Here is a 27,213-nt window from a genome sequence, read left to right as displayed (position 1 = left end):
GGCTGAGAGTAGGAAAGGACAGGTCTGGATATTAAGGCCAAAGGGGCGTGGGAAGCATAAGCGATAGCTGAGCAGTCCTGGGGCGGTGAGGCACAGAGAGGGGAACCGGGTTCCAGGTGGGGCGCGGGAAAGATGCCCACAGCGAACTACCAACCCGGACCTGGGTACCTGCCGGAGTGCCGGGTCCAATGGGAGGAGCGTGCGAACCGCACCTCAACCTGCCCAAGGACGTCACGACGCCGAGGCGGACGCCAGGCCAATGGGAGCCCGTCATGGGTGGGGGGCGGGGCCTGGAGTTGGGGCAGGGCCGCACGGAGGCAGTTAGAGGAGTCGTGTGGCCGCCGCGGGTGAGGGTGCCCGCCAGTTGTGCAGCAGCGGACGCGGCCTGCGCTAACCTCTCGCCGGCCTCTCCCACCACCCGCATGGTGCGCGCTGCTCACTGAGCAGCGGCGAGGCGTGACGGACGCGCCGCCCAGGCGGCTCCGGGTCGCGGCTTCCCGTCACCGGCACTTCCTCCTGCGGCGCCCGTGCGCGGGCGGCTGGGCGGGCGGGATGGCGGCCTGGGGGAGCGGCCGCGCATCGGCGCCCCGGCTGCTTCTGCTCCTGCTGGTTCCTTTGCTGTGGTCGGTGGTCGGGGTCCGGGCGGGTCCGGACGAAGACCTGAGCCACCGGAACAAGGAACCGCCGGCAGCTGCCCAGCAGCTGCAGCCGCAGCCCGCTGGCGTGCAGGGGCCCGAGCCGGCCCGGGCCGAGGTGAGCGGGCCGGGCTGGGCAGGCGGGGGATGGGGCGCACGAGGCTGCGGAGCCGGCTGCTCAGGGTACCAGGCTCCGGGCCGGCGAGAGCGCCGCCCTCCGCCCCGGCGCCGACTGGGGGAGGGGAGCTCGCCCCGGCTCGCCAGGAGGAAGGCGATCGACTGCGTCCTTTCCCGGGTGAGGCCAGGCCTCGCCTAGCTCCTTATGGGGGAAGGGAGAGGGAGAGCCAGCCGAGTACCTTTAGTTCGGCGGATCAAGATGCGGCTCGGGAAGCAGCGTCTTGGCGATCAGATGTGTCATACTGGAAATACTGGAAATGCGGATCCCAAGTAGAAAGTTTTTAGCAGAGGGCAACTGGGAGAATTTTTTAAATCCCTAAGGATAATCACATCGGCCATTTCATTATTAAACAGAATATTCAAACTGCTAATCAGGTCAGTGGTTTTCTGCCAAATTCAGTGTGTGTGGATTATGTATCCCAACTCAAACTTTTTGAAAACGTGCTATGGTTTGCAGAAAGTAGCCCTCAGGAACGCGGAGGAATAATCAGTTTTGAGTGGCACTGAGTGATACAGCGGTGTGGGATGCCAAAACTAAATTTATTAGTAAACCAGAATCCTATATTTTGTTTGGCCTTCACTAAATAGATAGAAACTAACTTTTTAATCGGCTTTAAGAGAATCACTCCTTTCTCATTCACTTGGCAACATTTAAAATTTTTCGTCTTTCAGTCTTGGGCGCTCTGTCCATTGCCAATTTGAACTCTCAAGTTCTGGACCCCTTATTATCTCACCTAGTAGGGCTACTTTGGGGTCCAACTGCCCAACTTTGTCTATCCCAGTCCCCATTCAACCCATCTCCATCTAATTTTTCTCAACATTGAATTCTACCATCATATCAGCAATCTTCAGTGAATTGCCCTTCATAATAATTTCAGTTCGGCATTGTTTGTGGAATGGATATTCAGTCTTCTAAATGATCTGGCTCCAGCTAACCACCACTCCCTTGCTCATATGGTGTACTCTAAAAAACAACACATGCTTCAAGAGTACTTTCAGACATGCCAGGTGATGTTTTTCTGGTTTCTCCCAAACAAAAGACCTCTCTAAAAGAAAAACTCAGAAGTTTGAAGCCTGTGGGTCAGGACCTTTCCCACCTTCAAAAACCAGCAGATACCTACTCTCCTTAGTACCTTCCCTAAAATTTCCTGGTTAAAAGTGATTTCTCTCTTCTCTGATTAACATGAGTTTTTACTTATTCACATCATTGGGTGTTACCTTGTTTGACTTTTCCAGATTTATGTTTTGTTTTTCTGTGTATTACCTCAGAATGGAAATTTCTGAGTCTGATTTTGGTTTCATACATCAAGAACTTTCTAAGAATTAGAGCAGTCCAAAATGTAGTAATGGATTTTGAGAAATAATGAAATTCTCTTCACTGGAAGTATTCAGGAAGAAGTTGAATAACTGGCCACCTCTGAGAAGATTTAAAGTTACGGGGAACTTAAGATTCTGGGAGCTGATTTCATCTTCAAAATTGCTTGTTAAGCAGGTAGAGCAGGTGCCATTTCCTGTTCATGGATGGGGAAACCTAGGTTTGGAAAGAGTGATGGTTTAATGTCCCAGAGCTAAGAAGTTCATTCTCAGCAGAACCACAATTAAAATTCAAATTGCAAAGTCTTATCAGGTACCCTTAGCGTCCATTGTATCAAATGAGAGCTCTTTTAACCTATTTATTTATTAATGGATTTTATGGTTTGTTGGATATTGTGCCAATATAGGTCTTTGGTCCTGATGCTTGGCTTTCCTTTTCCCCTTTATGCTTTAGCCTTTTGTTTCTGTCTTTCTATATTTACACTTAGATCCTGCTACTTGGATTCTCATAATTTGTGTACATATTTCATCTGCCCCTGCTGGCTTTTTAGAATGTCTGAGAACATGGTTATACCTTACTCATCTTTGTCTCTTCCATAAGGCCTTGCCTATTCTTTGTGTTTATTAAATAATTTTCTGTAAGTGAATTGAAGTATTTACCTGTCAGGTTTCTATCAGTTATTGAATGCTTTTATGGAAAAACTCTAAAATGAATTCAATCAGAAAAAAACTATTTTTAATACTATGTGTAGTCTCTCTTTCAGTTGATGACGAATCTGCTAGATGAAATTAAGAAAAACTAAGTAATAATCACCTGCTGCCTGAAATGAGATTATATCCATTCATAGATTGGTATTGGTTTAAAATTTTTAGTTTTAGCTGGTTATATAGTTGTTAATTCTAGGATTTTTGTAAAATAAAAAATGCATAAGAAAAGATTAGAAGCATTGAAACTTAATAGTAATAAACATACGCATCATGATAACTGATGTTTTGTGTAAGTCACATCAGAGGTATTCAAGAAGTGTGAATCATTTACCATCATGAGAGACCAGGGTCTCCACTGGTACAAGGGCAGTGAAGAGTGGGCTTCTCTGCTGTCTTCCTCTGCCCACCCTGCCTCCGTCTCCATCGGTCAGGAGTGGGCTGCGGTTCAGACAGCTATGCCTGTCACTCCCTGGCTCAGCTCTCGTACCTCTCCACATCTACTTCTGACATTGAGCTGAAATGCTCATTAATGAACTTTGTCTCAGTGTTCATCATTTAGCCCACTGTCATTTAACTCAATATCAGAAGTTTATTTTATAATAATAACTATTTTGGGTTAAGTAACTGTGCATGAGAGAGATTTATGAATGTGTAACTTTTAGGCATTTTGTTGAAGTTGGAATCGTGATTTTTAAGACAACTAATGGTAGATAGTAATAGTAGTTAGAGCTATTAATAACCCTTTTTAGGAATCTGGGGAAAATGTAGTCATGTAAAATACAAGTTACAGTGATAGAAACAGTGTATAGTGACCACATTTGAGTGGTCAGAAGGATCTTTGTCTTTAAAACTAGGGGTGGGGAGGTAAATGGAGGTCCAATATAATGTTATTTTTCCCTATAATATTTTCATGTATTCTTGGTCCTTTGGAGTTAGGAATTTATTTTAAATTCCTACAGCAGAATATAATTGCCTTGTTTTAATAATATTTTCACTTTAATTTTTTTATAACTGATGCTCCACTTTTATTTACAGTACTACAGCATATTGAAAAACTTTTCTTTCACATATTTTCTAAACTCTGCAATATAAGTTTCATTTGCTTTTTTTGGTCCACCTAATGGTGATAAAAAATGATCAAAGTACAGTTTAATAGCCACATATACAAGGGTTCAGCATTGCTGAATACCAAGTTTCAGCTGAAGTGCTTTATAACTATACATAGTATGTCTTTTAAAGGGATAGGAATTTAAATTTAACCTCTTTTTTAATTTTTTTTTTTTTTTTTTTTGTGGTGCTGAGCATTGAACCCAGTTCCTCACACATGCTAAAACGAGTGGCTCTACCACTGAGCCACAAGCCCCACTAAGTTTAGCCTTTTTATGCAGCTTTGTGAGTGGACTTCTAAAAATGGAGGGGAAAAAAGTCCCTTAGTGGATTCATGCATTCAGGTGGAAGCTGAATTGTAAACATTAGTTGCATCTTAACAGGGTGCTTTAAAGTGAGGTGACTGAACTTCTAAACTGGACTTTCTCTGTTGGATTCCCCCCTCTCCCCCAATAAGCAGTTTAAAAAGAAGTTGGAGGAGTTTACTCTGTACTTAAGTCATGAATAAACCCCAATGGACAAACCACGGGGAAAAAAGTACTCTTGGATCCTTTGTTTTATGCAGTTTATGTTTCTAGTGACCTACTTAGGTTTTTTTCCCCCTTCTTTACTTCCCTAGAGAGAGTACATATATACAAAGCATAAGTCCTTTATGTTGGGAGAGATCAGCTAGATCTAATAAAGGTAGTTTATCATTTGTTGAATATTCTGGACATTCAGAGAAGTAGTATTCTGGTTGTAGCCAGATCACTGTTGATAAACCTGAAAAAATTTTATTACCTGACCCAGTATAGTTTCTCATTTTCGTGACTTTTTTTTTTTTTTTTTTAATTGTCTTTTAACCATGGGAACAACTTCTACAGGATCTTTTAAGTATCCCCCGCCCCATTTTTATTAAGTTGCAGTTCTACCTCGTCCAGTTCAGCCTTGATTGAACTAAGAACGAGGCTAAGATCGAGGCTGTCCCCTATGAGAACTCTAATGTACTCATAATTACTTTCTCTGTTATGTTACTGAATTTATTTGGTGGTATTCTATCATCAAAGCAGTTCATTAAGAAAAATTGAGCCAGCTGTGTTAGTGCACCTCTGCAATCTCAGCTACTTGGGAGGCTGAGGAAGGAGAATGGCAAGTAAGTTTGAGGTCAGCTTGGGTAACCTAGCAAGCTCCTGTCTCAAAAGGAAAAGGGCTGGGGATGTAGCTCAATGATAAAACACTTGTCTAGTGTGTACCAGACCCTGATTTCATTCTTGGATACTGCAGGAAAAAAAAAAAAAGAAGGAGGAGGAGGAGGAAAATTCAGTGAAAACTACATATATTTACTAAATTTCTAATTCTTAGTTTTATGAAGCATTATATAGAATAGTACCATAAAGTTACCAAGCATTAAGTATATTTTTAAAAAGTAATTTTTAAACATACTAATATCAAGTAACAGTAATAAAATAAAGTGTATTTTAAAAACAATGAGCCAAATCATCTACAAATACAAAAACAACAGAGAAAATTTAAAATGTCATATCTTGGGCGGCCAGTTTTTAGCTCAGTGCTAGTAGTTGCCTAGCACACAAGAGGCCCTGGGTTTGAATCCCAGCACCACAAACACAGGTATGTCTTTAATTTGAATGCAGTCTTGAAATCAGACTTATTCATGGTGTCACTGTTTAAATTAATGTGTATTTTTGTGCACATTTTTACAATTTCTGAAAAAACTTTTCAGATTCATATCAGTAAAATAGTGTTGAGGAAACAGTTCTGAGCTAATGCTAAGCATTTTCTTCTGACTCCTCAAAATAATTCCACCTCTTTGATAACTTTTGTTGAGCAGTTTTTTTTTTTTTTTTTTTTTTTTTTTTTTTTTTTTTTTTTTTTTTGCAGGGACATGAGTCTTTTTTTCTTGGTAGCAAGCTCTAGATTTTGTTTCAAAGCAAGCATCTTCTCTAGTTTCATTTTGTATAGTTGGAGATTCCAGTGCAGATGTCTGTATCCATTTCAACATTTGTGTTAATTTGAACTCTAGAGCCAGAATAGGAATTATTTTTTCTTTATTGATTGTCGCTTTCTTCCTTCTCTTGAGGATCAAGAAAGTATAAAAGAATACTTTTTAAATGAGGACTACACATACACAGTTTTCTAATTTGGAATTAAAATTTCAACTTGCTGTAGAAGAGTTTTAATCAGCAAGTTTTTTGTAATTACAAGTGGTTCCTGTTCTTAAGGTGTTATTTTTGTTTCAGACATTAAAGTAGTGGTATTTATACCAAGAAAAACACTTGCATTTCATTACTTCCTATGGTAGAACACTGGGTAACTGAATCATGGAGTATCTAAATGGAAATTGTACTTTCTGCGTCTGACTCTCCAGTATGCATCCAAATATTTGCTTCTGTGCTCATACTTTTGCTCTTTTTTTATGTTTTGGACAAAACTATCATCCTTGCTATACTTCCTCTCTGTGACCATGTTCCTATTCTCCTTTAATACCTTTATTTTCTCTGTGACCATGTTCCTCTTCTGCCTTCGTCAATACCTTAATTCTCTCCATTGTTTCCTTCCTGTCTGCTTGTATATAGTCACAGGTTTGGTAAATTAAAAAAGAAAAAAAAAAAAAAAACCATCCATTTAGCCCTACTTGACAGCATTAGTTTGTTTCTTCAGCTTTATAAACCAAACTTCTAACTAGGGGATTAGCTGCTTTTGCACTTTGCTTTTTAATCTTTCTGTCTGGCTTCCCTCCTGCCTTTTTGTTGAGATTCCATTTTTGAAGGGTACCATAACAGCAAATTGCCAAGTCTTTTTCAGTTCCCATTTGACACTGTGAACTCATTTAAATTTTTAAGAGTCCTACACATTTAAGCCTCTTTGACATCTGTTTCTCCTCCTGTGTTAAATTGGACTAATAGCTCTTTAACTTTTTGAATAGCAAATGAAACAATACGTATGAAAATATTTGGTGTTATCTGGTTAGTGGCTCAGTAAATAATAGCTACCCCTACTGTTAGGTACAGTAAATGATGTACTTGGTGGCTGGCTTTCTAAGACAATTTTTCTTTGTTTTTCTTTGTTCCTTTTCTACCCTGGTCCCTTCCCTAAATAATAGATTTTCTAAGATTGTTTGTAGGACTTTTTTTTTTAAGATTTATTGCAAGAATTTGGCGAGTTGTGAGGGATGATCAGGCAAATTAGTTATCTATAGGATAAGCCAGTCCAGCAGACAAGGTGTTACTCTCCAGCATGGCCTGAAATGGTTTAACAGTTGTACTTTGTGCTTTGCAGAGGAACCTCAGCTTTGGTCATATGGACTTTCAGATGACTGAATGCAGTCTACTCAGATGATCTCAAGTAATCTCCCGTACTGAAAACCAACTGATTGTGGACTATAATCACTTCTGCAAGAGACCTGTGTTGCCATAGCATACTTAATTGTATGATTGCATAGCTGGGGGCAGTAGCCTACCATGATGGTACATAAAACTGACCATCATACGAATCACTGGCTGGAAACTGGTTCAATAAAAAATTATACTTTTTATTATCAGAATACTTTGCAGATGTTAACACTAAGACTCTTAGGCCACTTATACTGGAGCAGAAAATGTCTTATATGCAAAACCATCCATAAGGGAGTAGGATGTGTAGTATATATGTATTTTGTTAAATTCTATAGAATATCATTCTATATATAGAAGTACCCTGAAGTGTGCTCATCAAAATACTCAAGTGATAAGTTTCTATTAACATCCCCTTTCCTCTTCAGGCTTTGTAGTTCTAATGTGCTTTTTAAGATGTTCAGGCATTATTTGTCTGATAGGTTCATGAATAGTTGGAATGGCAAGGTAAAGCCACAGGAATTATTTAAATATTTCTCATAGATTTGGCATGTATAGTAGAGCATGAAGTTTGTAGATGATTAAGAGAAGAGACAGAAATTCAGGAAATGATTTGTTTAGATTAGAATTTCCATATTTGAAATGGGAGATATTGTGGTTTTAGATTCAGATCCCTAAATGAATATCATATGAGTATGTTGAGACATAAATAATGTGGAAAGCTTCCCTCCTTTTTTGAAACACAGAAAAATGTTATAAAATTACCTCCAAGTGTTAAAATGTAACCGAGCTCAAAGTAATAGAGAAGTACCCAGGATAAGAAATGATAAGGCAACTCCAGGCCATGGTGACAGGTGGGAGCTGGAAAATGGGCTGGAAATTAATCTTAGAGTGTAGGTGGGAGTCGAATTTAAAGGCATCGTGAACTCTGAAAGACAGGACTACATAATGCTACAGATGAGACAGCTCTCTTCCTTGAGTTGACCAGTCTGAAGATGAAGGTAACTCGGGAGGGACACTGGTGAACAACAGAGCTCTCGTAGGCTTAATCTGTAAGGCTCGTTTTCTGAGTTAGCTCTGCTTTCTGCTGTGGAAATATCATCTACGTAAAAAGCTCCAGCTAATTGAGGTTGCAGCAACCAGATACATATTGTGAGGCTGTCCTGTCCTAATAAGACCTACTTCTGAGACCTTTTAGAAAACTTCATTTGAAATGCTTCTTGTCACTTCAAATTGAACATATCTGAAATCAATCTTATTCCTCTTTCCCGCTTATCTTTTAGGAGTACTAATTTTTTTCTCAGCCAACCAGACCAAAACACCTCACAGCTATTTCTGATCCTTTAAAAGGCCCATTGGTTTTGTTTTTTTTTTTTTTTTCCTTTCCATCATATGCATACTTTTTTTTCCTTCTCTAATTTGTCCTCAGCACTGGTGTTACACAGCTGACCTAATTAATTGGTCCAGTAGCTGGTATCTCTACTCTCTGCCCTGATTATTAGTCACAGTGTCTGAATCGTGTTTGTGTTTTGTACTCAAAAACTTTTAGGGGCTTCCCTCTTGTTCTAAGTTACACCATAAACAGCATTTTCACTCTAGGCTCAATATCTTTCTCATCTTATCCAGTCACTCATCTGATGGCTTACTGCCTGGTCTCAGAACATGCCTGCACTCTTTCCCATTGCCAGTACAGGAAAGGAGGTGAATACTTATACTCTAAATGCATGTTCAAGTTAGCTGCACCAAGAGTGAGTAGTACTGTATCCCACTTGAGACCTTCAGGGAGCCTATGAAATGAATGTCACAGCCGACTTCCCTAATTGGCCAAAGGTTGACCCACCGTTATTAACGCCCCCACATTCCCAGCTAGCAAAACAAGTAAGTACAAAACAGTGTGCTTTCTGGTTGGACCTGCCTAAAGCCAACCATAGTCTGCAAGGAATTGCTCTCCAAGAGTTGGAGTCAGAGGTTGGGTTAAGAGGTTTTTGAAGTGATGCACTATATGTCTATAGTTGTGTATGTGATAAAACACAATCCTGAAGGTAGTGAAGAACCTAGAGTGAGAAGTATGCCTCTTTTTCCCCTTGAATTTTGGTTCAGGGATCAGCAAACTATAGTTTATTACTAGCTGCTTATTCATGTAAATAAAGTTTTATTTCAACAGAACCACACTGCTTTCAAGTTGTAGCAGCAGTAGTTGAGTAATTACCATGGAAACTAAAAAAGTAGTCCATGAAGCTATTAAATATTTGATTAAGAAAATTTTCAAACTCCTATTCTGGTCATTCTGTTTCCTCCTTGGAAACATGCATTATTGTTTCTTGAAATTTGTTCTGTATTTACAATAGTATACATATTGTATTATGTGTATCCCCTCTCCCCGTGATGACTGCAGACATAGATATTTCAAGTTAAAGTATCTTAATGATTTTTCTATATTAGTATATTTAAACATTCTTTTAGCTCCATACTGTTGTTAATGGATTTACCATTTAATAGTTTCTATTGATGGAAATTTATTTTTTTCTTTTTATTTACAAATGATAGCATTACATTTATACATGTTTCTAATGCAAAAAGATGAGCTCCTGAGTGTTTCTATCTTAAACTCAGTTTTGTTACTGTTCCTACCTTGACTTACTGCCTACATTATGTGTTGAGTTTTGTTTTAAAGGGGCAGGATCATTAATTGCTGAAGTTACCGGGGTAGGCTTTGCTCAGGAGGTTCTGTTTGAGTTGGCTCTTGAGGAATCTTGAATAGGAGGGTAATGAAAAGGAGGTCGGAGCAGATAGGACTGTGTGACTCACAACCTGTGGTTAGCATAAGCTTGGCAGGCTGTCAGGCTGTACCACAAATACTGTAGCCATGAGCCACGTGTGTGGTATACACTGGAGTTTAAAGACAGTTTGAAAAAAGAGAATGTTAATGTATTTCATTAGTAATTTTAAAAATATTGCTTATAATTTAAATAGTGTTTTAGAGGTATTGAGTTAAAATGCTGTTCCAAATAATTTTAACTTTTTTTTATGTTTTAAAGTATGGCAACATGATATCATTAGTTTCAGAAAGATAAATAAGCTGGTCATGTTGTGTGATTCTACAAAAACTGCGTGCTAGGCATCATCCTAAGGACTTCATTCATTTAGCTCACAGCAGTCCTGGGGCATAGTTACCTCATATTTTAGAGATGAACTTGAGTCACAGGAAAGTTTACTTAGTGGCGCAAGGTCACAGTGAATGGTAAAGCTTTGGATGTGAACCCAGACAGTTTATTTCCAGAGCCTATGGATTTTACCACTGTGAAGGTGGATCAGACAAAGGAAATGATCCTTACACATAGTGAGCAATAAATGAATGATGAATGATCATTTTCTAACCCTTCCAATGTTTTTATATGTTTTTTATTTTTAAAAATCTATCTTCACAGTGCCGATACTTTTTGTCTTAGATGTTTTTGGTCACCCCCCCCCTCCCCCTTTATTTTCTTTCTTCATTTGGCAGCACTGAGGATTGAACCCAGGGCACTCTACCACTGAACTATGTCTCAGATCTTTTTTATTTTTATTTATAGGTAGGGTCTTGCTTGGTTGTCCAGGCTGGCTTCAAACTTAGTGATCCTCCTGCCCCAGTCTCCAGTTGTCATATGTTATTATCACCAGAATAACAGTATGATTTTGACCATCTAGGGCTTACTATGCCACAAAAGCTATAAATTGACTTTTCTTATGTTCCTCTATATATGAAGGTTTTTAAGAATATGTAGTTTTTTTGTAGTCTTAAGTTTTATTTTATCCTTCACATCTCACAGAAGAACAGAAACTAAATAATGTAGTCATGTTTTTGTGGCTAGGAATTATAAAACCTTGGAAATATGTAGTTTTGATCACTGTTGTGGTTTGATTTTTAAAATAAACATTTTCTTTTTGAGCTTGGTGTTAATTGATCACAGATTGTATATATTTATCTCTTAAATTTTCCTTCGATTTCAGATTTTTTAATTTTACAATGAAATTTTTTCATATATAAAGCTTATCTAGCCAGCAGGAAAACATTATGTGAAGGAGAGACTAGGTGAAATACATGTGTGTTTGGGATACTTAATTCTCCTAGAGTATTAAAAGAGACAGGAGGCTCATTTTTATTTTTGTTTTATTTATTTTGTATTTTTTTTAGCTTTTGATGGACCTTTATTTTTATTTATTTATATGCAGTTCTGAGACTCAAACCCAGTGCCTCACACATGCTAGGCGAGTGTTGTACCACTGAGCCCCAACGCCAGCCCCAGGAGGTGTGGAATTCAAATGGTGATTAGAGAACCTAGAAGCCCTTAAGATGGTACTTGCACAATCAAGAGCTGACTGCCAAGGCTCAAAAAGTTTTATTAGTGGTTAAATTACCCATTTTTAGCTTGGAGCTCTAATCTGAGTAATGCTTAAATTTTTATTTGTACCATGGTATTTTGAAGTCAAGTTTATGTTGTGTGTTAAGAAATGACATGCATACTATAAATTTAGGATTTTACCCTTTTGATATCTCTGATCCAGACTTTTGTAAAACATCTTATTTCTATTTTGGGGGTGGGTATCAGGGATTGAACTCAGGGGCACTCAACCATGGAGCCACATCCCTAGTCCTATTTTGTATTTTATTGAGTCTCACTGAGTTGCTTAGTGCCTCATCTTTCCTGAGACTGGCTTTGAACTTGCCATCCTCCTGCCTCAGCCTCCCAAGCTGAGCTGCTGGGATTACAGGTGTGTGTCACTGCTTCTGTTTTTACCCTTATAAAATAACTTACTGTCTTAGGTTTCTTTTTTATGTCTTGGATTTGTAGAGATTGGTAAGCTTTAAAAATTTATCAAAGATAAGCTGTTAGGATCAGAAGAAACCTTTAGAAGTGTTAACTAGTCCAGTATTTCTCAACCTGGGAACTATTGACATCTTGAATATATAATTTTTCGTTCAGGGGGAGATCCTGTGCATTGTACGATATCTAGCAGTATCCCTGCCTTTACCCACTAGATGCCAGTCATTCCCCTTCATTTGTAACAACCAGAGTGTTTCCAAACATTGCCAGCTGCCCTCTGGGAGACATAGGTACCCTGGTTGAGAACCAGTGTGAAGTCAGTTTCCTTTAAGCATTGGTTCCCTTCCCTAGCACTCAAGACATTGAGAAGGGAAGTTCTTATCTTACCAGCCCATTCCAGCTTTGGGTGGCTCTTTTGAGATAGGAACCTTTTCTCTGAATTAATCTGAAACCTGCACCTATAACTTTTTAGTTCTGCCTCTTGGGATCATATAGTGGACGGACTGATACACAGACTTTCCCAATTACTGTTTTTCCTGGTCTCTTGTGATTGTCTTAAGAGTCCAAGCCAGTAAACGTTTTTGGTAATGAGCCAGATAATAAATATTTTAGGTTTTGCTGGTTATATCTATGCTATACAATGTTCTTTCTTTCCTTCCCTCTCTCCTCTTTTCCTCATTTTCCCATCTCTCAAACTCCCTCCCTCCCTCCCTCCCTGTTTCTTACTTTTTATAACCTCTTTAACAGGTAAAAAACATCCCTTGCTCAAACAGGCTGGGTTGGCCTCCACATAGCTTGTCAAACCCTGGTTTTAGATTCTCTCTCCATCTTGGGTGATCTTCAGAGAATGGTGCCTTCAAGAGTGGGACCATCTTCATGCCAACCAAGACCATGGTTTGCCTTTTTATTAGGCCACATTACCTTCTAGAATATTTTTAGACTTAATTGTGGGACCATCCACACATCTACCTATATTAAACCTTGTCTTAGCTAGAGCCAACCTTTTTTTTTTTTTTTTTTTTTTTTGCACTGGGGATTGAACCCAAGGCATTTTAGCACTGAGCTACATCCCAGCCCTTTTTTGTGTTTTAAGTCAGGGTCTTCCTAAGTCACTGGATTTGAGCTTACAGTCTCCCAAGTCCAAGTTGCTGGAATTATAGGCATGTGCCATGGCACCCAGCTGAGCCAACTCTTCCTGCTTTGTTAATTTTATAGTCTCAAATAAGTTTTTCTCAGCTTCATGTCACTTGAATGCTTGATAAACATACCTGGGTCTTCCACCCAAATTACTAATAAAAATTAATAAAAATTTGACATAGCTAAGAACTAAATCTCAGATAAAAAATACTTAGAAAAAAAGTAGTTTTAATGTTTGGCTATAGTTGGTCTATATTTTCTTTAAATCATTTTGGAGAATTTTTACATAGCTCTGCAATAAAGCAGCTACAGTCAAATGATTACTGTCCTTACAATTGACTTTCAAAGTGATAAATAAATATGAGGACCATGACAAAAAAACCCTGAATTTTATTCATATGTAAAATAATTTTAAACTATTTGTTTCAAAAAGTAAATGATAATTTTTTTTCCTTCCAGAAAGGATTTACACCAGCAGCCCCAGTTCACACAAATAAAGAAGAGCCAGCTATCCAAACCAATTTGGGATTTATTCATGCATTTGTCGCTGCCATATCAGTCATCATTGTGTCTGAATTAGGTGATAAGACATTTTTCATAGCGGCCATCATGGCGATGCGCTATAACCGACTGACGGTGTTGGCTGGAGCTATGCTTGCCTTGGCCCTGATGACCTGCTTATCAGGTGAGTGTTTTCCCCCCAGTGAGTGAGTGCTGAATGAGGGGGAGCATGGTGCGTGGCATTGCTGCTCAATCACTGGACCAGTTATTTTGCAATTTGCTACATTCTAGGAATTAGTAAACAGTAAATGGTGTCTGCACATAAATTCTTGAAAGCCAGATCTCACTTTTAAAATGAAATGTTTTGCTGTTTATAGCCAAGATGCATAGTTCTTCATCACTTATTCAGTGATGTTTTAGCCTTACTTTTATTGTTTTAGTTTTTTTGTTTTTTTTTTTTTCTCTTCAGTCTGGTTAAGCTTGATTATATATGATATTTTAGAAAAAGGATTTAAGAAACAACAAAGAATTCCATATTTTTCTGTTGAAGGACATTTGGGAGGTAATCAGTAAGTGAGATATAGCTTCAGTTTATTGTGTTATTAAGCTGTTCTTATCCATTATGATCAGGTGATCCCTGCATGTGTTACTGTTTGATATACTATTTTATAGGCATTCTGTAGAATATTAGATCATCGGAAGTCAGTTTAATGCCAAAATTTAGTCTCGTTATTCAAACGCTACCTCAAGCCACATTGTTTGCTGGAAAATATTAAGCTTTTCCCTTTAATATATTAGCTTCAGGAAAAGTTATTTCACCTCTTTCAGCTTTAGTTTCCTCATCTATAAAATGGAAATAATATCCACCTACCCTGTGGGCTCTGGTCAGTCTTAGTGAGATATTTTATTTAGAGTCTTTACCACTCACCTCTCTTTCCTCAGAATGCTTTAGATTTATCATAATGAAACTCATTTTTTAAAGTGCAGAATAAGTTCTTTTTTGGCTATGGGATGCCTGAATACTTTAAGAAAAGTTTATGTCTTTATAAACATGAGTTTTTTAACAATTGAAACAATTTTAATACTTATCACTTTTTGGAAATTAATAAGGAAATTATTAATATTTCACAGTTAAAACAGTTTTCTCCTCAGCAAATAGTGATGATAGGAAATACAAATAGGAGAGAGTTGCAAATGATGACATTACTTATTTAGGATGAATTTAAACAGTATCAGAAAAATCTTTTGTTGAAGTGTCCTTCAAAGAGGCTAGAAGACTGTCATCTCTGTGCCCCTTCCAACCCCGGGATGTGGCTGTTGGTCCCCACGTCTTCTGTGTGTTCGGCTCTTCAGCTGTGGTGTCTGTCTTCTGTCCCATCCTTTCTCATCATCCTCTAGCTACTGGTGCTGACGGCTCTTTTCACCTTTATTTCTTGAAATAGTCTCTTATCAGAAACTGGCACACCTTTTTCCTGTGTATTCTTGCAAATAATTTTGAAAAATTATGCCCCCTCTCTTCCCACTGAATTTTCATTGCATATTTAAGGAGTAGCAAAGATCTACGTTTTATAATATAAAACCGTTATGGTGTTTTAAAATATACTCAGTGAAATTTAAATACCATTACAGTTTGATAGCTACCACTACCATCATTCCTTTGGGGGGGGGGGGGAACTCTTTTCATCAATTGGAAATTTATTTTATTTACTTAAATTTTCTTCCTATAATTTTAACTTTATTCAGTTTTACCCTAATGATGAAGTTTTGCTTGAAAATCTTAAATGAATCCTTCTATTACATATATCTACAATAAAAATATGCCTTTAATACTGAATTTTGAAAGAAATTGAAAATTTGTTAAGTCTCTAAATGTTTACCTGTATGGTTTGAGTAATAGTTATTATTAGTTGATCAAAGCAAATATTTGTCAGATTTAAACATTCTTTTCAGAATTGAAATTATGTCTCTAAGATACATTGGGGCTTTATTTTTATAATTGTTTATATTCTATAAGTGAATATTATTCCTAGAATGAAGTAAGGTTTAACATCAGCACTGGTCCTCTTAAAATAGATGTAAGAGCTGGGCCCGGTGGCCTTATCTGTAAGCTCAGCAGCTCAGGAGGCTGAGGCAGGAGGATGGCAACTTCAAAGCCAGCCTCGACAACTTAGTGAGGCACCAAGCAACGAAGTAAGACCCTGTCTCTAGATAAAATAAAAAAGATGGCTGAGGATATGGCTCAGTGGTTAATTGCCCCTGGGTTCAATCCACGGTAAACCCCCCCCCCCAAAAAAAAAAAAAAAAAACAAAAAAACAAAAAATAGATGGAAAAGCTGAGAAATTTTATTTCACAGAAAAGTAGATAGATGGTCAGGAGTTTTGTTATAGCCAGGCCACTCAGTTCAGAACTCCTGAGCTAAATGCTAAAATCAAACACATGGTCTGTCATCAGAAATTATTTTTAATGACTTATCAGCTGATAGCCCACTAAGGTCTTCTATTAGTTTTGTCGAAAGCAGAGAATTTGAAACTACCAAGTACACCAAAAAAGTTTTTCTAAAATTTATCAAATTACTATTCTTTTACATGCTCATCTTTTACTGAGAAATAGAAGTACCTTAGTTAACTGGATATAGTTAGAAATGATTGAGGAAATTGAAATATTGTGAATTTTAGTTCACTATTGCCAAAAAAGTGCTTGAGTGCCAGAGGGAAGGTTTCCAAAGAAAGGAGAGAGACGGGAGCCAGGGGAAGAAACAACAAAGTCATAATACCATCTGGTTTTTCGCTTCCAATAGAGATCATATGCCTCAGTAAGTATCAGTTTTTCTTTTTTTAAAGATTACAGTAGTTCCCATTACCTGAGGTTTCACTTTCTGTGGTTTCAGTTATCTGTGGTCAACTGTGGTCCAAGAATATTAAACAGAAAATCCCAGTGTTCTGAGTAGCATAGTGGAAACATGAAGGGCAGATTAACTCTGGTACTCTGGCCATGCTGCAAGGTGTGTGGGAAAAGCAGTGTACATACGTTTGCTACTATCCAGGAAGTTTTGGAGCATATTTTTTGTGTGGTTAAGGAGGGACTGTTGTTTGCAAAGATGAAGGGATAAGTAAGTTGAGATTCTTAAAGTTTACTGTTTCATTTTTAAATTTTTGAAACTTTTTTTCTGGAAATTACATTTTCAAAGGTGTACAAATATGATAGTATAAAGAACACCTCTATATCTTTTATCAGATTCACTTATTATTAACATCTTACCCCATTTGCTTTAGCACTTGTTTGATGTATATAAATTAAATTTTGTATGTATATACACACACGTATATATCTATAGGTATATAAATTATAGATAAATATATAATACTTGAACTACCACACACATTTTTTTGTCAGTTGGCTTAGCATTATTCTGTTGTGTGTGTGTGTTCTGTGGGGAGTGTTGGAGATTGAACCCAGGGCCGTGTGCATGTGAGGCAAGTGCCCTACCAGTTGAGCTACTTCCCCAGTACTTTTCACTCTGAGATAGGGTCTTACTGAGTTGCCCAGGCTGGTCTCGCTCAGCCTCCGGAGTAGCCATGATTACAGGTGTGTGCCACAAAATTCTTTACAGCAATATTCATATTCTTCAGGACTATTCTTTGTAGCAGCGTTTCCCATCTTTTACCCAGGTTCAGTCTAGGTTAGCTAGTAGATTTATTATCTTTATTTAGTCTTTTCATCTGAAATGTTTCCATAGCCCTTTCTTATGTTTTATGACATTAGATTTTGAAGAGTAGTGTCCTGCTTCCTACTTGAGAGACTTTTCTTCATTTTCTGTTTGTCTGATGTTTCCTCATGATTGAAGTTATGTACTCTTTTTGTCCTGGTGGGGGGTTAGTTCAGGGGTTACCAGGGATTGAACCCAGGGGTGCTTAACCACTGAGTCACATCCCCATCCCTTTTAAATTTTTGAGGCAGGGTCTTGCTGAGTTGCTGAGGTTTGTCTTGAACTTTTGATCTTCCTGCCTTAGCCTCCCAGGTTGCTGGGATTATCCAGCTGAAGTTATGCATTCTTGACTGGAAAACTGCATAGGTGATACTGTGTCCCTCAAACAGTAGCCTAACTGGAAACACACAATGTCCATTTTCCTCTTATGCGGATGTTGATTTTGATCACCTAGTTCAAATTTCTCTGGTGCTGTCTTTGCAACCAGTACATAGTCTGTACGGAGACACTTGAAGACAATACAAACACCCTATTGCTTGTCACAGTTTCCCCGTAGATTTAGGATGACTAGGGTGATCTAAACCTTCCTTCCTTCAGTGCTTGTAAATTGATGACTTTGTAATTCCAGTGTTTGATCCACATTTAACAGTGAGCTTTGGAATTCTGTAAGCAAGCGCTCTTCTCCCATTTGTTTGCCTATTCACTGTCAGTATAGGCTCTTTAATTCCTTTTCCTAGTGATTTAAATTAATTATTAAATTGGTTTGTTGACTACCCTGTCCCAGATTTGGCCAGTGGGAGCCACTTCAACCTGTCCCTGGGGCCTTGTTTCATCCTCCTTTGTTTTTGCTCATCCTTACTTTCTAGTATAACAAGATGTTGCAGGTTTATCTGTAGCTTCTCTGCTCAGTCTTGGAATAGGCCATTTTTCTGACTGAGGAACCTTGAGAAGTCATTCAGTGGCTAGATCTGAGCATAAGGTGAATTCTTTGTTTCTTGGCTTTAGTGGACAGATGTAGAAAATATGTGTCTGTATTGTGTTTGTATATATATACACACATCTATAAGGAATTTCTAGTTTTCTTTTAAGACATACTTATTACCCCAGATAAGGGGGGTGGGGAGAGAAAGGGAAAAAAAGGGGATTTCATCAAAATAGAGGAAAGATCAGTAGAGTAGATGAGGGGGATTGAGTGGGGAGGAAGGCAGGTCAGGAAAATGGAAGAACAATGGAATGAATCTGACTGAACTTTCTTATGTACATATATGAATACAGAATAGTGAATCTCAACATCAAGTATATCCACAAGATACTAATTAAAAAAAACTATAACTAAATTGCATAAAGAACTTTAGAGTAGGAGGAAGGAAGAGGGGGAACACTGGGGACTGAATTAGAGCAAATTATATTCCATGCTTTCGTGATCATGTCAAAATGTATCCTAATGTTTTACATAACTAAAATCAGTAGAAAACTTACTTTAAAGAGTTAAAAAGGAGCAGAGTTTGAATCATGCTGTGTAAGAATCTTATTCTTCATTATCAGTTTGTAATTTAAAGATTTGTAATGAATAACACCTACATATAAAAGGGCGTGGCATCCAGGTTATAAAACCTTGGAATCTTTTTTTTTTTCATATATATATATATTTTTTTTTTTTAGTTGTAGTTGGGCACATATTTATTTTGATGTGGTGCTGAGGATCAAACCCAGTGCCTTCCATGTGCTAGGCTAGTGCTCTACTGGCTGAGCCACAACCCTTGCCTCCTTGGAATCTTTATAGGGCCTCTGAGTTAGCCTACTTCAAAGTCATATGCTCTACACAACATAGGTGACAAGCCAGACCCTGACTGAACAGGTCTGGAGGGGTGGTCAATATGCCATCTTCAACGGGGCCATTGCTGTGTGAGGGCCTTGGTTAGACTTAAAGGTTCAGTATTGGTGGAGGGGGAAAGATGAGTTATTTAAGGTTATTACAGCAGTTTCTAATGTGAACATCTTTCCTCTAACAATGGTTAAGTTATGATTTCTTGAAGTTAACCCTGTCTGGTTGTTGTGATAGGCCAATTAACCAGATACACTGCTGGCGTTTTCTTTCAGTCTTGTTTGGCTATGCCACCACCGTCATCCCCAGGGTGTACACATACTATGTCTCAACTGCACTATTTGCCATTTTTGGCATTAGAATGCTTCGGGAAGGCTTAAAGATGAGCCCAGATGAGGGTCAAGAGGAACTGGAAGAAGTTCAAGCAGAATTAAAGAAGAAGGATGAAGAAGTAAGTCATAGCACTGTTAAATGTTTGAGCCAAAAAGGCACTCAGGGAGAAATAAGCATGATCCAGAGGTTTTTTTCAGTGGCCACATGTTATGTACAAGGCACACAAAAATATCTTCTTTCGTTCAGCTTCCCTTCTTAGAGCTTACAGGGATAGGATTCTGGGTTAGTGTGTGAATGTGGTAAGAAAGGAAGCAGAGATGAATACTGAACCTGGCAGTCAGGTTCCTTTATTAGAGTATTATAGCTCCTGAAAAGCAGGAACTGAACTTAATGATTTTTACATGTTCCTCCCATAGCATCTAGGATAGGAAGTGGTCAGTAAATGCCATTTGATTTATTTTGTTGAGGAACAAAATTGAGAATATAGTGTATTGATACATGGAATCAGTGGTTCAAAGGGGAAGTCTAGGGTCACAGAAATTTAGTTTCTTTGGAACATATTCCATAGAACTAGCACAGAATCATTCATTATTCTTATTTCGATTCCTTCCTAGTATTGATGACATTTTTTGTTTTAGTTTCAACGAACTAAACTCTTGAATGGACCAGGAGATGTTGAAATGGGTACAAGCACAACAATACCTCAGAAAAAGTGGCTGCATTTTATCTCACCCATTTTTGTCCAGGCTCTTACACTAACATTCTTAGCAGAATGGGGAGATCGCTCTCAACTCACTACGATTGTTCTGGCAGCTAGAGAGGTGAGTAAGACTTAAGACTATGATTATATTGAAAGTAAATACAATCAGTGTAACTTTGCTCAGTGTCCATGGCCCAGGAGTTTTTCCCCGTGTTGGACTCTTTGATAGCTAATCATCTTAACCACTCTCATATTAGCCTTCTAGTTCTGCTCCCAATCTAATGAAGTTCTTGTATCCAAGTTTAATTGTTCTCTCTTTTCTCTTTACTTGATCCTTTTCCTCTGATTTCTCCAAAAGTTGTGGCCAACTTGGATTGGCTTGCTTGCTTTTCTCAGAAATTTCTTCTGTATGCTTGTTCAGAATATAAATTGTTATAATATTTTTGAAGGCCAGTTTGGCAATAATTTAAGGCCTTTTAAAGTGTGTAACTTTTTGTTTTCCTATTTCTTATCCTGAAGAAATAACTGAATATTGCACAGGTTACTTTTGTTTTTATTGCAATTTAGTGATCTTAGAAACAGCCTAACTGAGCTTTCCAGTGGAGGAGAATTGATTCAGTTGTTCACAAATTTATTATGAAGCTCTTGGATTATGCACTGGTCAACATCATTTTAATGACAGAGAAATTTTAAAAGGTATTCAGAGAACAAAGAATACTTATCTTTGGGCACTACTGTAGGCAAGTTGTTTCTGTATAGAAAATTTTTGTTGTGTCTTAGCTCTAGATTACCACGTGCTAGGATGGTGAACTAGAAGAGACCTCAGTTCATCTCTTTCCAGCCTTTACTCAACAGATAAATATCCTGAGGCCCAGAGAGATGGGGTGACTTGGGTGAGAACTGGGGCTGGTGGGTAGCAGGACAAGGATCAGACCAAGGCCATCTGCCTTTGTAGCCCTTTCTTCTGTTTTGTTCAGTTTCTGAATGCCTCTTATTTTAAAGACACCTATTGGTTTCTTACTTAACCTTTTTCCTTTGACCTTTATTCCTTTTGAGGGGAACAGAGAGAAGTGTCTTATTGTTCACATGGATTTATCAAGATTTAGTTGGGGAAAGGGTTATGGAATGGAATTTGCAACTACTTTTCAAGTTCTTGGATCTTAACTAATATTCTTGTGTATATTTACATCCAATTGTACAATTTCAAATTAAAATAGTTTTTAAATCCTTGGAATGTCTACCATAAAAAAACAAGTTTCTTAACATAGCCTGCAGTTTAAAATATAAAGCATTTTGAGGGCCAGGGCTAAGATAGCTGGGGAAAGACTATTTTTTCAGAGAAGCCTCAAAAATGCTGTATTTTGGGAAAAGGGGTTGGTAAAAAAAAGAGGATCCCTATTTTTCATTTAATTCCCATAAAACTTTGTTTTAAAATGTCACTTTAATGGCTGTAGCCTGTATTCTTCTTGATTTCTAGCTTTTTGTTGACTTTCAGATTGCCAGAATTGGGACTTGAAAGTGAGTGAGCCCGTGGTGGGGGTGGGAGGTTCTGCAGGGTGAGCTGCGATGGCAGAATCCCTGCATTTCTCCTACACACTCCTGGGTGGCAGTTTGGGAAGACTGGACTCTCTCTCTGTGCTGGACACCTTGGTCCAAGCCTCCCAGAGCATGGCACATGCTGCTGGTTTGTTATGTGACCCTATTGCTGTATCACCTACTTCACCGGTTGATGCTGCATGTAGGCAGCAGTCCCCAGCACAGCACGCCCTTCCGCACCCAGCACTGCAGTGGTGTTAGTGAGCTGTTAAGGGGCAGATATGTTGTGTCTGTTTTGTTTCCTTAATATTCCTTTTTTGGTATGAACCACACAGAGGTTCAAACCATTTTATTCTACAACTGTATCTCTGCTTCTAACATTAGTGTTCCCAAATTGTGTTTCACAGAACCCTAGTATCTTTGAGATGTTAATGGGTACTAGGCAAAAAAGGGGGATAGGGAATAGAGAAGTTTGAGTCATACTTACAAAGTAGTATATCTTGGCTTTTTCAGGGGGAGGATTCAGTGTATAAATTAACAGACTGAAAAAATGGGTTTTATTTAGTGAGTTTTCAGGTATCATTTTCAAATAGAATAATGCTGTCTTTCTTCTGGGGTTGCAGTTATAGAGGTTATAATACACAAATAGAATTTTGGGGAAATGTAGTCCTACTTTCCCACCCATGCTTCAGACCATTTCACTTCCTATCTCTGCACGTACACTGGCCTCCTCCTGCTTCCGAAGAGTATAAGCCCGCCTTGCTTCATTTCCTGCCCCTCACACTGCCCTTGCTTTCTCCTATATCCTGGCTCTCAGCTCCTCACTTCCTCCTATATCCTGGCTCTCAGCTCCTCACACATCTCCCCTGCCCCAGCTTAAATCTTTACCTTTCTCCCAGCCCAATTTTGTGGGCCTTTTTAGCATGCAGTCCTTTCTTATCTTTGTGAGGGGAAAAGCCCCCTTTCTTCAAGTCTACTTCTCTGCCAAATGGCACTTTCTTCTCCTTCCCAGTCTTAAAGGGCTTGGCATCATACTTTGGCTGCTTTTGAAACCACAGATCTCACCTCACCAGAGTGGTGACTAGGTGCCTTTCAGAGCTCACTGCAGCCACTGACTGGACCTGCTGGGCTTCTCTGCAGGTGAACTGCCTGGCTACCTTTTCAGTCTCTTTGATTCCTCTTCTCTGTCATCCTTTGATAGATTTCCTCATGAGTGTTATCACCATCCTTCTTTTACATTCTCTCCCAGGGTTATTATATTTAATTCCTTAGCTTATCCACCATTAGATTCATCTGATTTTTTTTTTTTTTTAAAGTTCACAGGTTTTTATTTTTTTACATTTATTATGCCATGAATTCATAGGGAATAGTTTCCAGCAGCTCAGTCTCCTTTCCATTTGTTCTCACAAAATGCGCTTCTCTGGGTGGAGCAGGCTGGCGTTTCAGCTGAATCCAGGTACCTTTCTCTTTGGTTTCCTTCTTTTTCTGATCATTTTCCTTCACACATTTCAGGAAGCTGTCTCGGCTCTTATGAGTGCTTAATATGCTCAATACGCACATTAATTCTCTTGGCAAGAATCTTGCCCTTCACTTGCTTATTCACAACAATGCCAACAGCATGCTGGGTAACATTGTAGACTCTCCCAGTTTTGCCATGATAACGTTTTGGGGCATTCCTTTTTGAACGGTACCCATTCCCTTAATGTTACAATATCACCTTTCTTGTAGGTTCGCATATATGTGGCCAAAGGAACAACTCCATGTTTTCTAAAAGGCCTAGAGAACATATATCGGGTTCCTCTCCTCTTTCCCTTTGTGTTCGTCATTTTGGCAAATTACTGGAAGATGGCGGTTCCAGCCAAAAGGCTTCATCTGATTCTTAACTTCATTTTAACTCCTGTCAGTAACTTTAAGCCTTTCTGTTTTAATCATGTTGGAGTTCATCACAATTGGAGTTTAATCATGTTGGAATTCATGTAATTCATCCAGAGAACGAAAGGAGACAAACTTGGATGTCATGCCTGATTTTCTGGTTGTTTCCTTCCAGGATCCCTATGGTGTAGCGGTGGGTGGAACAGTGGGACACTGCTTATGCACTGGATTGGCAGTAATTGGAGGAAGAATGATAGCACAAAAAATCTCTGTCAGAACAGGTAAGTTAATTGCTTTTTAAAATTAAAGCAAACCTCATTCTTTTTTTTTTTTTTTCATTCTGAGATTAGAAATAGGGTTTTAGTTCTGTATTTAAGTTCTAAAATTCACCTGCTCTTTGTAATTATCTTCTTTGAAGTTCTAGGTATCACCCACTGCTATGGACTGCTTTCCCCATGGGTGGAAGTTAGTAAAATAAAAATGCATCTAAAGACACCAGTGATATCATAGTAATTATCATGTGGAAGTATGGGAAATTTTGGACCTTAAAAATATGTAAGATTGGGAAGCATAGGTATAGACCAGGCGTACTGATTCTGCTGAAAATTTCCTATGCAGCTATAATCAGGAGACCTGATGATTAATTAGCTACTCTTTTTTAGCCAGAAGTTGTTGAACATTCTTCTTATAATTGGGTTTTATGATGAATCGTAGTTCTATTGTTGCTTATCAGCACTGTCTTAATTTAATGATATCATTTCTCAGAATAGTGCTGGAGAAGAAACTGATTCTTACTGTTCAGAGCAGGAATGTTAATGGTTGTTCTTTGTTGTATAAATGAAATTAATGTGTTTTCAAGGTTAGCTTACTAGACTGGGAAAATAGGCAACTTCATTAGCTCATAATTTTGTGTGTAGAATATCAGGGTAAAGGAAAAATCTTTGCTTCATTTAACTTTTTTCTCTTCTCTTCCAGTGACGATCATAGGAGGTGTTGTGTTTTTGGCGTTTGCATTTTCTGCACTATTTATAAGTCCTGATGCTGGTTTTTAAAAAGTGATTTGTTCATCTGTATTTAGTATAAGATAGGTAACTATTGTCGTTCTGTACATAGTGTACATTACAACTAAAAGTGATGGAAAATACTGTATTTTGTAGCATTGATTTGTGAGTTTGACCCATTTAATGAAAGCATTATGTCCAAGAGAGATAATCACCGATTCTACTTGTAAAATGGATTTTTAAAGGAAATCTGACTTCTCCGTGTGGACTTTTTTTGCAGCATTATGTCGATATAGTCCCCATTTTGGCTTGGTATGTATACAACCATTGTGCAGTGGGGTCCACCACTTGATTTTCTTTCAACATGACCCCTTTATAAGGAATATATGCTCCTTGGTCACTGAGGCGTTTCAGATGTTTACCTTAAAAATTTCCTTGTGGAAAGAATGAATTAATTTCTTTTTAAAAAAACATTTCCCTAAGCCAGTAAGCAGTAGTTTTTAATCATGTCTTTTCAAAGTTAGATTGTTTTTAAAAAAGAGACAAGGTAATACTATTATATCAATAACATGATACAACTAGAATTGTTTGCGAAGTCCATTCTTTTTTTAATTGGGTAGGACACCCAATATGAAAATAGTCAATATTTGACAATGTGGAATTACCAAATTAAGAGAATACTATGAATGTATTCATATTTTTTCTATGTTGAATAAACAATGTAACATAGATACAATGTAAATAAAAATGGTATGACCAGTGCTTGTTTTTCCTTGTGTGTTATACAAGTCATTAATTTTCCTAACTACCCAAGTAGTATTACTATTATCTAGGCCATTTCTAAAGTAGATATAGAAACAAAACACTGATACGTAGCTAACAGGAACCAGGTATTATTCTGAAGCACTGTCTTACTTGGCCTTCACCATTCTCTGAGGTAGTGGGCACCAATACAAGATTTAAAAAAAAAAAGGGCAACTCACCCAAGGTGACATTGTAGAGCAGGGAGGCAACCCAGGCAGTTCAGTGTCAGAGCCTGCAATTATTCCTTATGCTAAGGATGCCTCATTTTATCATAGCAACTTCAGTAAACCGTGTCATTTAAGTCTGTTCCAACTTATACCACTCAGGCAGTACAACAGCTGTTCTCCCAGCCTCTGTAAGGTCCACAATATAATCTAACTTGTGAAAGAACCCAGCTAATCACAGTAGCTGTGGGAAGGGCAGCGAAGAAACCTACAAGTGAGCCTCTGCTAAAAAGCAGCTTTCAGATGACTAGTTAGGCAGCAGCATAATACTGGGGAAGGGAAAGGTCATTTCTGGAAGTTCTCTGCCATAAAGTGTATACTATCAGGTAGAAAAACACAATATTCATGAATTAACACAAAGCACTTCAAAGTAATTTCAAGGTGGGGCCCCATACCATCCATACCTTTACTCTCTATAGTTAGAGAGCCTTAATACTGCTTTAACTTATAAACAAAGAGAGTGAAGAATTATCACTAATATTTATTTCCTAAGAACAGAAAGGAAAATTTTCTGGTAGAAAGTAGCTGCTACCATCACAGACTGATGGAAGATTAGGTAGCCTGGCCCCAGTAACTAGCTTGAAAGGTGAATAGAAGCACAGGGGTTTTTGTTTTGTTTATTGTACAAGGACATAACTACTTAGAGATTTTGGCAATTCACATCTAAGCTACAAGGTAAAAAATGCTAGTACAGTTACCTTCTGTTGAAGAAAAGAAAGGAAAATGTCATTGATAGTGATTTTAAAATATTTAATAGTCTTTCTTTAAACTTCAAAATGTGATTCTTACAAGTTATGTGCCACATAAAGCAGATGTTACTTTTGGAGAAATGCAGATGATACTGAAAAACACAGCACTGAGGTATTTTTTATTTTTAAAATTGAAGAAGGAAACAAAGTCTGGATCTAATTATTTTTACATTTCCAAAAAAAGAAAAAAAAGAAAAAAAAAAAACCCCACAATGCTACTGCTTGGCTCTTGCTATTATTTTAGGTTCTGAATACAAGTACAAGAATCTGTGGGAAAGAGCACTATTTAAGAGTACATGTAGATTTGAAAAGCACATCATAACTTGGAAAAAATGATCACAAAGCAAGAGGCCTGAGTGGAGGTAGGCTAGTAACACATTTTGACTTTCTTCTCAATGGATAGCTCTGAAAAACAACTGTAGCCAATTGTAACATCAAATTAAAATGGCAATATTAAATTGGCAACAAATGATCCGCATAATTTTATACAATACTGTATTTCCAAACATAGCTCATAGAAATCAAAGACCCTAATATAGCACCACTGAAACCATTCATTATCCCTCATGCTTCTATGCAATTTAGGATTTTGGCAGAAGATAATACCTGAAAAATGCCAAGTCTCATTTTTGTAAATTAATTTGGATTTCATTTAAATTTTTGCTTTATGTGATAAAAAGTATTCTTATATCAAGATCAGTAGCCATTTGATAACAGCTCCACCCTTTTGGAATAAGAACGACAGGCTA

General features: G+C 38.1%; 1 protein-coding gene and 1 pseudogene across 2 annotated transcripts; one reads left to right on the top strand and one right to left on the bottom strand.

Moving 5' to 3' along the window:
• Nucleotides 1–339: 339 nt before the first annotated feature.
• TMEM165 (transmembrane protein 165) lies at nucleotides 340–25,449 on the top strand. Its single transcript, XM_079153783.1, has 6 exons — nucleotides 340–753; nucleotides 13,672–13,897; nucleotides 19,521–19,696; nucleotides 20,217–20,399; nucleotides 23,862–23,967; nucleotides 24,662–25,449. The coding sequence occupies exons 1-6, from the start codon at nucleotides 553–555 to the stop codon at nucleotides 24,736–24,738; spliced, it is 969 nt and encodes a 322-aa protein (XP_079009909.1). The 5' UTR covers nucleotides 340–552; the 3' UTR covers nucleotides 24,739–25,449.
• LOC306669672 (large ribosomal subunit protein eL21-like) lies at nucleotides 22,640–23,850 on the bottom strand (annotated as a pseudogene). The gene has a single exon. The product of its transcript is annotated as a large ribosomal subunit protein eL21-like (transcript).
• Nucleotides 25,450–27,213: the final 1,764 nt, after the last annotated feature.

The sequence above is a fragment of the Sciurus vulgaris genome (genome assembly GCF_902686455.1).
Source record: "Sciurus vulgaris genome assembly, chromosome: 9".
In the NCBI taxonomy this organism is placed as follows: domain Eukaryota; kingdom Metazoa; phylum Chordata; class Mammalia; order Rodentia; family Sciuridae; genus Sciurus; species Sciurus vulgaris.
Note: the sequence above shows the minus strand (reverse complement) of the source record. Positions and strands in the feature narration are given on the sequence as shown.

Bases quoted from the DNA above. Each gene is read 5' to 3' on its own strand.
- TMEM165 (XM_079153783.1), top strand. From the start codon at position 553: ATGGCGGCCTGGGGGAGCGGCCGCGCATCGGCGCCCCGGCTGCTTCTG. The intron at 754-13,671 runs GTGAGCGGGCCG...TTTTCCTTCCAG, and splicing joins CCGAGCCGGCCCGGGCCGAG to AAAGGATTTACACCAGCAGC. The intron at 13,898-19,520 runs GTGAGTGTTTTC...GTTTTCTTTCAG, and splicing joins CCTGATGACCTGCTTATCAG to TCTTGTTTGGCTATGCCACC.